The sequence below is a fragment of the Podarcis raffonei genome, chromosome 7 (assembly GCF_027172205.1).
Source record: "Podarcis raffonei isolate rPodRaf1 chromosome 7, rPodRaf1.pri, whole genome shotgun sequence".
Classification (NCBI taxonomy): Eukaryota; Metazoa; Chordata; class Lepidosauria; order Squamata; family Lacertidae; genus Podarcis; species Podarcis raffonei.
In genome coordinates this window covers 34,403,953-34,415,477 of record NC_070608.1, presented here as the reverse complement: position 1 = coordinate 34,415,477, position 11,525 = coordinate 34,403,953, and the positions used below count along the sequence as shown (strand labels likewise).

The window sequence follows — 11,525 nt, the reverse complement described above, 5'->3', positions numbered from 1 at the left end:
ACTTGACATTGTCTAAGTAATAAACATTTTCAATAACAGTTAAAAAGAAATACAGTTTTGGCCCTTTGATGCAAACCCTAGTGACATTTTTTCAGCAGATGCATGGTTATATTTTTAACAGCCAGCATGGTCTCTGTGCACGTTGGTTTAATTAGGGTCTCTGGCAGTAGAAATCCAAAATGACCTGTATCACGCAGCTCAAATGCAAACGCATATGGGATGCCATTTTTGTATGCCCAATCCATAGAACTGCCAGAACTCACATCTGGAAAAAGGAAGAGGAAGGAAAAAATAATAATTTTAAGTGATGTGTATGAAAGGACATGCTAGTTCCACAAGTTTATATTTTAAGTTGTTTTTCTAAGCAACTCCAAAGGCGCTAAATGTCTTCAAACCCAGAGATGCCAAAGAGAAAGAAGCTTTGCAAGTTGGACTAAAATTTGATCCAAAAACAGTTTCATCAGCTCTCTTTTCCCTGATTCTGTAGATGTATGCAGTACAGTGAAAATACCTATATTGCAGGTGGGGCAAGAGGGAGTCCTTCACCCTGCTGCACTATATCTGGTTTAAACAAAAAATTAACTTAGAACTAACTTAGTTGGTCTTTAAGGTGCTACTAAATTTTTTTTTTGTTTTGACTATGGCAGACCAACACGGCTACCTTTCTGTAACTATATCTGGTTTGTAATTGAGTTCAAACTGCTGACTACCAAGGCAATTTTGTGCTGGCAGACCTGGTTCTATCAGCTTGAAGTGACCTGAGACAGTCAGCCCATCTTCATCCATTTCTATGCTGCTTCCTAGCACTGCATGATGCTTGAGTGGCCCATTTGACAGTACTGGCAAGTTTTAGACTTAGCATCCAAATCAACCTGACCACTTCTCCACTGCTGCAATGACTCAGAGGACCAAGGTTGAAGTAATTAATTTTAACTCTAAAGAAGATCTAGGTATTACACAATGGAAAACAAAATAGCATGGATAACATTCTCTACTTTCTCCTTTCACAAAGGTTTCAACTTGCCTTGTGTGTAAGACAATACATGGAAGTTTATTTTCTAAGATCAGGCTCAAGGAAAGGAAAGGCTAGGAAGCTAGGAAGAAAAACTTCCCTACAATTTACTAACAATGCAATCCTATGCATGTCTAGTCAGGTTTAAATCCTACTGAGTTCAATGAAACTTGCTGCCAGCTAGGAATGGATAAACATGTCACTTTCAGTTTCTCATCTTTCCAGCCTTAGCTCCAGTTCTCCACATCTCCATTTCATGGAAATTGATCAGCATTTTTCATGTGAATTTCCCTTACTATACAAATTTTATATTCAGTTTTGTGTTCTATACACATATTTGCAATGCAGTTTCCCCATATGCATCCCAGCATGCTATTTTCACTAATATATGCATTTATATGCAGACTTCAGTATATGCATGTTGGTACACATTACTTGGCTGGAGAATGGCACTGAAAATTCGGATAACTGCAAATTTCATTAGCCTTTTATATGTTTTCAGCAATGTGTGTTTTATCTGTATTTGTTCTAATTTTTGTGTTCCACATCGAGTCCCATTTTTGAGCAAAAGGAGGGATGTAAATAAGTATTATTAGAACAACAATAACAACAGCAACAAACTGTGAAGAATGGATATGGTTTGCATAGTGTTTTGAAAAGTGTGAATCAGGCAAGACCATCTTTAAGCGTCAACTGTATCAAATCCCCCACTTCCTGCTCCCAGGTAAATATGTACAGAACTCCAGCCTTAATCATAACATTTCTCAAGAAGAACATTAATCCTTGTCGCAAGCTGCACTCAGCTTGCTGTGGGCTAGAAGAAAAAAGAACACGCTACCTCCTACATTTCCACTGGTGCTGAATGAGTGAAGTGCAATTCTTATTTGTTGTGTTTCCCACACCAAAGTACTGAATTAAACAAGGGTTGAATGGCGCAATCTGCGGCTAACTACAAGCTAAGCACTCCCACTATAGTCTTCATTAACTATAACAATATCTTTTAGAAATCTATTTTTTAAAACTTAAAAACCTGACATGACATGACAGTTGCTGTGTGGCTGAAAACAGCATGAGGAAGTATGTTGTTAGAAGTTGGGGCAAGGTGGGGGATGCTTAACCAAACGTCCAGTTGGTATGAAAAAACAGAAAAGGCTGCAATCCTATAGCCACTTACCTGGCAGTAAGCCCCCTGAACTCAGTGGGAATTACGTATGGGTAGATGTTTATAGGATTGTGGTGTTGGTTGCCTTAGGGAATGAAGTGTCCTGTTAATACTTTGTCTAGGAAACCGGTGGCAACCTGTGGCCTTACGGATATTGTTACACTTTTAATTCTCATCAACCCCAAGCCAACAGTCAGGGAATTGTAGCCCAGTGGCATCTGAAGGGCCACAGGTGCCCTAGTCCTTGGGTTATGTTCATACCACTTTTCATTTTATACCACTAAATTTTCAGTAGACTGAAGAAAAGCATTTATTTCTCTCTGCATTCGTTCTTCCAAAGTTTCAGATCAGAACTAAATGAGTGAAGCATATATTCCTTTGCAATATAAAGCTGCTGGATTTCTTTTGTCTATCATAGTTGTCTGGAGACTTCCATTCAGGCTCTGACAGTTATTGAAAATTCAGACTTTAAACATCCCAAGCTCCACTGGGAAGAAGATGAATTTTTAATATTCTGTAAAATATTTCCCTGTTGAAGATATTTTACTTTGGTTTTTTATTGTCTTCAAAATGATTGTGATCTAAACCCAGAATTCAAAAAGAACATAACCCAGAGTCTGAGTGAATTCTCAGTACATCAATATTCTCTACAAATATGTGATAAGAGACAACCCAGACATCCTTGTAAGCTCAAAATACATATGCCCTGATCAGCAAAAGAGATCCGTGCAAGGAAGCATTTTGTTCCTGTAACCGACCCACATTCAGATACGTGTCTGGATGCTCATCCACACTGTGGTCCTCATTCAGACACCACTGAATGGGCTGAATGTCCCTTCTGATGAATGGGAATTCAACTTGCACCATCAACTGTTAACTTCTGACTAGTTGCCCATAACTTGAGCTGGATTGAAAGTTCCATTGGAATAATAACAAACATCATTTATTATGTCAGTTGTTTCTCAGTGCCCTCTAAAGATCCTCTTATATTGTCTCCAAGAGGCAGATTGGTGTGTGTTTTTTTGCCAGCCTTAGACTCCATTGCTACAATTATTAGTACATCAAGAAGATCTGGGCTACATGGTTAGGTTTCTTAAATCCCACTTCAGTCATTGGATGGGACCCAAAGCATTACATGCATAGTTCTGCTCACCCATGAGAGCTCTTCAGCTTTCCTTTCCAGGGACAATCTCCATTCTTACTGAAAAGTCCATCCAAGGTCCTGTGGGCATCCCATGGGGTACAAGAGCCTGGCACATAAAGGGCATATTGCTCCCTCCACTGGACATGCATGGAAGTGTTTTTGCTTGTGCACAAGACGTGTCAGGCTGGCATCTAAATATTGTTATGAGTTTGTGGGGGCAAGATCTCCCTAAATTCTTAGATTTAGTAAATGTTAGGAATAAGTTGATGCTTGGGGTATTAAGGGAAGCTGCCAGATTGCTGAATCCTGTAGTGTCAAAAAAACACAGCAGTTCAAACCAGTTTTCCATGCTCAGTCCTTGGGAGAAGAAGGGTCATTTGCAAGAAACAAAGAGAGCAAAATAGTGGGCCATTAAAAACGATTGGCAATGTAAATACTGCCAGACAGCAGAAAGTGCCCCCTCCAGCTCTGAGTGAGTAGCAGAGGCAAAGGCCAATGGGAGCAGACAATGTCCAAGTTTAGGGTTTCAGCTTTGAATGACCTAGGTTGGTGGGAGGTCCTTGAAGCCAGTTGGCAGCAAGAAGGGGAAGGAGGGGCAGAACTCCATGTGAGTTGGAGGTGACAGGTTGGGACCAAGGGACACAGAGGATGATTTTTTGTTGTCCTTTGAATCCAAAGCTGCCTTTAAGAGGAAAGCCAGACCCTCATAGGATGTGAATGTCCTGCAATCCCTCCATCTAGGTGCAGGTTGTATATATACATGGCATGTAAATAAAACCATATATGATAAAGACACCACAGTCTCTGCTATGCCCAAAAGGAAACAGAAACTCTAGGTAAGTGTCTGGAACCGCAGAAATCTCGCACCACTAAAAGAGATTAGGGTGGTGTGTAACAACATAATGTAAATTTCACGCAGTCGTCTCTTGCTTCTCATAGCAGACTGAACAAAGTTCTCTTTGAAATGGTTTGCTTGCATCTTTACAACACAGCCTACAATGCTAACACAGTACAAATAGAAAACTAATGAACTAGCATACTGGAGAAACTTACACAAAGTGCTGGAGGCAGGGCCATATCGGTATCTTATCCCATAAACTGACTGCAAGGCATTTACAGCGTTAAAAGCAGCAGATTCCTGGGAAGGGAACAAAACAAAACAAAAAACAGAGAGAGAATGAGAGAAACAATTGTAGTTATCCCAAAATTTCAAGTAACATCCAACAATTTATTAATGTTCCTCAAACTTGTTTTTACTTCATTCCCATTTCAAAGCTTCCAAACGCCAACATAAATAATCTGGTTCACATTTTAGCATGTTGAGGTCTTTGTATGCTGCCATATGCCTGTTGCCTGTCACTGCATGTAAGGATTTGTGGACTTAGATACTAATTGAACAATGGCATTAAAGGAGGCATAAGAAAGGATGCCTCTGACCCCACACCTTAAAGCAGTGAACAAGGATGAACAAAGAAGAAAAGGTTTGTTTTCTATCTTCCCCTTTCTTCTAAAATCATATTGGAATGGTAAGATAAAAGGTAAAGGACCCGTGGACGGTTAAGTCCAGTCAAAGGCGACTATGGGGTTGTGGCGCTCATCTCGCTTTCAGGCCAAAGGAGTTGGCGTTTGTCCATAGACAGCTTTCCAGGTCACGTGGCCAGCATGACTAAACTGTTTCTGGCACAACGGAACATGATGGAAAGCAGAGCGCACAGAAACGCCATTTACCTTCCTGTCGCAGCGGTAACTTTTTATCTACTTGCACTGGCGTGCTTTCAAACTGCTAGGTGGGCAGGAGCTGAGACAGAGTGGCAGGAGCTCACCCCATCGCAGGAATTTGAACTGCCGACCTTCTGATCGGCAAGCCCAAGAGGCTCAGTGGTTTAGACCACAGCGCCACCTGCATCCTTGGAATGACTGGGCAATTAAAGGAATCAGCAAGGATCCTCTGCCTGGATGCTTACAATCTATGCATGGGTTGGCTGCAGAAAAATAAAGATCCTACCCCTCCCTGGAACTTCATGCTCTGCTTCCAACGGGTCTCCAATTCACCTTATGAGAATAGTTAATTTTGTGCAAGAGTGGGGAACCTTTTGGTCCAGCATGCCAGATTTTTATCTTCTCCCATGCCTGCAGGTTAACTTTGACAGTGGGTAGTACACTGGTACCTGCCCCAGATTCCCAGGATCTTCATGCCATTAAGGCTACTTTTCAGATGTCTACTGAGAATCTTCATCCAATTCACACTCAAGAAGATGCAGTTCCAGAGCGACAAGGCTGGGCTCATTAAAACACTCAAAATATCATTATATTTAAGTGATTTCAGTAGCAGAGTTGTTTCTGTCCAGGATATGAAAAAGAAAGGGATTTATCTTGACAAGAACCATTCACTATGCAGAAATATCCCTGAATTATATTTTGCAGTTGCAACAGCCAGTCTGTGACGGGAACCAACTTTCAAAAAACTTAATTACGATGTTACAGATAAGGGAACTGCTGACTCTGCTTCTGTATTTCTATATATTTTACATTTAAGAATCAAATGAGAAAGTATATACAGAGTGCCCAGATGTGCTGACATTTTTGGATACCTCTAGAGAGCTGGCGGTAACAGTTATGAAGAGTCACAGCAGATGTCCGCCATGGCACAAAGAAATAGGTGGAATTTATTCAGTACTAGGTAAAATAGTTGAAGAAATGTGTAGCTACTTGCCCACAAGGATAACAACCGTTGTGCCACACATCTATTACTAAATGGTTCCAATAGATTTTTCTATGCAGTATGATTTCCATTCTGGTCTTTTGCTGCCTTACCTTGGTTCCCTCACACCCAAGCAGGGTTTGGCTCCCAAAACCATTCATCTCATTTGTCACTCTGGTCGTGAGATGCCACTCATTGAGAACCTTACACTGGCTTCCTGTCCACTCCCAGCACAAGCTTATTGACTGTGCTTTCAAAGTCCTCCATGGCCTTCAGTACATCCTGCCCATGATCTTTGCTTCTCCAGCTTCACAACCTTCTGCTGTCTGAACTAGTTCTCCTCCTCCCTCAAAAGACTCCACCCTTTCTCCCCTGGAGGCTTAGAATTGCCCCCCAAAACACCTGTCTGATACCACCACCATCTTCATTCAAAACCTTTGGCTCAACCCATAATTTATCACAGTTCCCGCAACTTACCCTGTAATAAGTAATCCTAACCCTGCTTACATAGAGGAAGTCCCACTGAATTCAAGCTTGCAGCCTAATCATGTGCAGCTGAAAGAACTGGATGTTCTTTCCCTGTAAACCCTGCATCCTTCCTTGGTTGCTTCCTCTGTGTCAGGCTCTAAGCTCAAGGTGGGGATCAGTTCCCTTGTATTCTGTAAAGCTCATTACAGTTATTGATTTATAAATATTATAAATGGCTACAGGACTGATGGTAGTGGAAGAATATGGACTGTGGAGACAGAAATAGCTGCATTCCCATTCTTTCTGCTCCCCCAAAGTTTTATTCTCTGGTCTAAGTGCTATCCTCATACAGGGAACCACAGAAGAAGAAGCAGCAGCAGGAGGCTGAGTGAGCTCTGTTGTGCTATCATGGAAAGACAGATTCTAGCCTTCTAAATAGGGATGCGCCTGCAGTTCCACATCTGTTAACTAGGTTGCCATATGAGAGGTCACTAATTTTATGCATTGCTGATCCATATATGGAAACCAGGGATGGACAGAACAGTTTGTTTCTGATCCATGTCGGTACTGCAGATGTTTATTCATAAGGTTCATTTTGTCCTGTTTCCACATTAATCTCATATATATATATATATATATATATATATATATACACACACACAAAAATGCATGAACATTTATATTTAAACATGTATTGAAGTAACCTATTCTATCTCAAAATATGTATTGAAATACATATTTATCTGAATTTGATTATTATTTTTCAGCTGCTGTTGCAAATTTGGAGAAGAGCAAAATCAGAAGGTGTCAATTTGCATTCATCCAGAAGGTGTCAATTTGCATCAGAATCTATAGAAATCAAATTCCTCAAGCACCCCTGGTTTCTCCTTTGGATGTGTTCTGTGGATGAGGGTGTGTGTGTGTGTGTAGTGACTGTCCAAATGCAAGTACTTTGTGCTTCAGGTCAGGTCTCTGTTGAGACAGTGTCTGGATGAATGACTGTCTGGGAGTGACACTGCCCCAAGTTCCATGGTGGGATATTAATATAATAAATAAAAACCAAGGGCTGTATTCAACTAAGTCCTACTCAGAGGAAACCCATTGAAATCAATGAACCTAAGTTAGCCATGTCCATTAACTTCAATGGGTCTGCTGTGAGTAGGACTTCTTTAATAAATAATAATAATAATAATAATAATAATAATAATAATAATAATAATAATTCATTTATACCCCGCCCATCTGGCTGGGTTTCCCCAGCCACTCTGGGCGGCTTCCAACAAAATATTAAAATACAATGGTATATTAAACATTAAAAGCTCCCCTAAACAGGGCTGCCTTCAGATGTCTTCTAAAAGTCTGGTAGTTGTTTTTCTCTTTGACATCTGGTGGGAGGGCGTTCCACAGGGCAGGTGCCACTACTGAGAAGGCCCTCTGCCTGGTTTCCTGTAACTTGGCTTCTTGCAGTGAGGGAACCGCCAGAAGGCCCTCGGCACTGGACCTCAGTGTTCGGGCAGAACGATGGGGTTGGAGACGCTCCTTCAGGTAAACGGGACTGAGGCCGTTTAGGGCTTTAAAAGTCAACACCAACACTTTGAATTGTGCTCAGAAACGTACTGGGAGCCAATGTAGGTCTTTCAAGACCGGTGTTATGTGGTCTTGGCAGCCACTCCCTGTCACCAGTCTAGCTGCCGCATTCTGGATTAGTTGTAGTTTCCGGGTCACCTTCAAAAGTAGCTCCACAGAGTGGATTGCAGTAGTCCAAGCGAGAGATAACTAGAGCATGCACCACTCTGTGTGAATACCTTTTAATTCTATATTTAAACAAAGTAAAATGACTTTTATTGCAAGTTTGCTCCTGAGAACACCATTGCTGTGAATCCTCGACAAACCCTATCCCATGATACTGATGACCCTTTCAGTAGTAGAATCAGGGTTGGTTTAAGCTCCAGTCCCACCCCCATTCCCACTGTCATACAACTTCACTTCAGATCCCCTGACCATGGTTACTGAAAGAAATAGTTTAATAAATTAAATAACCATCTCCCCAAAAGACTGAAATAGACTACACATGCACATGTCTGCGCTGTAAAACGCAGTCAAAGACAAGACTTAAATGTGGGGAGTTGTGTATCCTTTTCTCCAGTTTCAATGCCCTAAATAATTTAGTGCACTAATTCAAAGAGTGGCTGGCTGCACAGTTCCGTCTAGTATGCTGGACAGAAGCCTGTTTGCCTTCAGCTCAGGAATTATTAAAGAGTCCCCTCATTTCTGAATACTGAAGCCCATGGTAAAGCTTTCATCTGTTGACCAATCTCAACATGCAAAATAAATCTGAGGATCTGGTGCTTGTGACGTTTGCCTCAGGGGATGGAAATGGAAAGGAAATCCTTTGTGATTCTGCTTTGCAGCTCAGCGCCGTTCACAATAAACTGAGATCACATCTTACATGGTTGTTGACGGCATGGGTAAATGTGCCTTTCTTTTGTTTTCTGTGCAACTGCATTGGTTATTTGATATTTGTGCAAGTGCACTTGATGGCTTGCGACCTTTCATTGCAGTTTTCCATCATGTTTCCTTCTTCCTCACCACCAATGTGAAAACAGAGTGACATGGCCTTTTGACATATCTCTTGACATGTGGGTGTTGTTCTCCTGCTCTGCCTCGTGCCGTGCTGCAAATTGCTACTGGACAGGGAATGTGCATAGAATACAGGGGATCCACTGGAGACTAAACAGTTCAGGTGAGACCTTCACCTTTCTGCCAAGTGTGGAGAAGTGCAGGGGCTCTCTTGCACCAAGCCCTGACTTTGGTCCAAGAATGATGCTCTGGCCACATCTGTGATATTGCAAGTGATCTCTGATGCACCTCTCTGGCTCACATGTTTTTTGTATCCTTCAAAACATTCTTAGACCAAGCAATCAGTTGCATTGCTTCAGAGGTTCCCTTCTCAACTGCAAGTAGCACTGACTGAGAGCACGTAATCTGTTGCCTAGCAATTCCCATAATACATTCTCTTCCCATAGAACAGATATTAGCATAGCTATATGGATAGTGAAAGCACTGACTGAAGTTTAAGGAGGCAAGGAAATAGAATCTGACCTCAAGTTAAGTACACATGGGCATTTTTGATTGGCTTTTTAAATCCCTGGCTGCTTTTGTCACAGTATTTTGGGCACTCGTCTAACTCCTGTCAGATCCAGTGCCACAAAATCTTTCTGCAACATTCCTAATGTTTTGCGCTATCTCTCTTGGATCCTCAAATGAAGCAAATTGCTTATTGTATTCATTACTGATCATATAACAATTACATTGGATGATATGCCCATGCATAAATATGAAGTATAACTACTTTGAACTGAGAGCCACACACCAAGCAGCAGCAGCAGAAGAGTTTGGATTTGATATCCCACTTTATCACTACCCTAAGGAGTCTCAGGGACGCGGGTGGCGCTGTGGGTTAAACCACAGAGCCTAGGACTTGCTGATTAGAAGGTCGGTGGTTTGAATCCCCGCAACGGGATGAGCTCCTGTTGCTCGGTCCCCACTCCTGCCAACCTAGCAGTTCGAAAGCATGTCAAAGTGCAAATAGATAAATAGGTACTGCTCTGGCGGGAAGGTAAACGGCGTTTACGTGCGCTGCTCTGGTTCACCAGAAGCGGCTTAGTCATGCTGGCCACATGACCCGGAAGCTATACACCGGCTCCCTCGGCCAATAAAGCGAGATGAGCGCCGCAACCCCAGAGTCAGTCACGACTGGACCTAATGGTCAGGGGTCCCCTTTACCTTTTAAGGAGTCTCAAGGCGGCTAACAATCTCCTTTCCCTTCCTCTCCCACAACAAACACTCTGTGAGGTGAGTATAAGACGCCCCCTATTTTTGGGAACTCCAAATTAAGAAAATGGGGGGGGGGGAGATTGCCCAGAGTTGCTGAGCTTTTTAAAGGGGGGAATCCGGAAAATCACTCACCTGCCTGATATATGCTGCCACTCGCACACATTGCAAGTCGCCCATCATCTGTCCCCTCCAATCGCCCGCAGCGACAGCTAGTCAACACCACCCCTTGCCGCAGCCACCAATAACACGCCCAATAGCTGCAGACAATCTCTGGCTCGTGGCAGCAACCAATCCCACGTCCCCCCTATGTACTATCTGTGTATAAGACGACCCCCAAATTTTTACATAACTTTTAAATAAAAAAAACATTGTCTTATACATGTTAAAGTACAGTATTTTCTTCAAATTCAAAGTGATCTGCAAGGATTCAAAATTCTTCAAATCCTGTACTTACCACACAGCTGAAATTTGGAATAGTCGCATACTTGTAAGAGTAGGGATACAACAGCATCTGGGCATACGCATGAAAGGACAGGTAAGCTTTTATTTGCTTCCGGTGTTTGCGAAGAAAGTGAGCTACAGCCTTCACTTCTGGCTCAGATTCAGGGAAAGGACCACAGTATGTGTCGTCGCAGGGGTGGGTGGAAGCCCCTTCATCTGAAAAGAAAAAGAAGACCAAATTAAACCCACAACATTTAAATTGGACGCAAGCCAGGAAAACACCCACAGATATCGTGCTGGTGCTGATGGGGCTCTATTTTTATTAAAATAAACTCTCTTGAACAAAAAACAAAAAAGGAATAGAAAGGACCAGTTGGCCAAAACCACTTTGCTGCCTGAGGCTAAGGCAGGGCTGACGTTAGGGAGAGTAAGGTAACAGCATCTTTCAGCAAATGCTGGTGGGCAGCAGAAGGAGCTGCTGGAGGACAGAGTGGTGTGAGCCACATGGCTTGTCCTGCACCCCCATAACTATCCTACTGTCCTCAGGTGCACTGGAGGACATTACCCTATTGCCCATGTGGGAAGTAAGATTGAACTGTCATTCTAGTGCGTTTCTGTGCATTGAATGGTGGAGGTACCGTATTTTTCGCTCTATAACACGCACCCGACCATAACACGCACATAGTTTTTAGAGGAAGAAAATCCGTAGGCATGCCACCCGTAGGCATTCCCTCCATAACACGCACAGACATTTCCCCTT

General features: G+C 42.4%; 1 protein-coding gene across 3 annotated transcripts in view; it reads right to left on the bottom strand.

Moving 5' to 3' along the window:
* Positions 1 to 11,525, bottom strand: part of CPA6 (carboxypeptidase A6) — a 50,678-nt gene continuing 39,153 nt past the window's right edge. For all 3 annotated transcript variants that reach the window (XM_053395946.1, XM_053395945.1, XM_053395947.1), the window contains 3 exons: positions 10,779 to 10,981; positions 4,372 to 4,456; positions 1 to 265 (listed from right to left, as the gene is read on the bottom strand). In XM_053395946.1, coding sequence (XP_053251921.1) covers positions 78 to 265; positions 4,372 to 4,456; positions 10,779 to 10,981 — 476 coding nt within the window. In that variant the 3' untranslated portion in view covers positions 1 to 77. The remainder of the gene's footprint in view (positions 266 to 4,371; positions 4,457 to 10,778; positions 10,982 to 11,525) is intronic.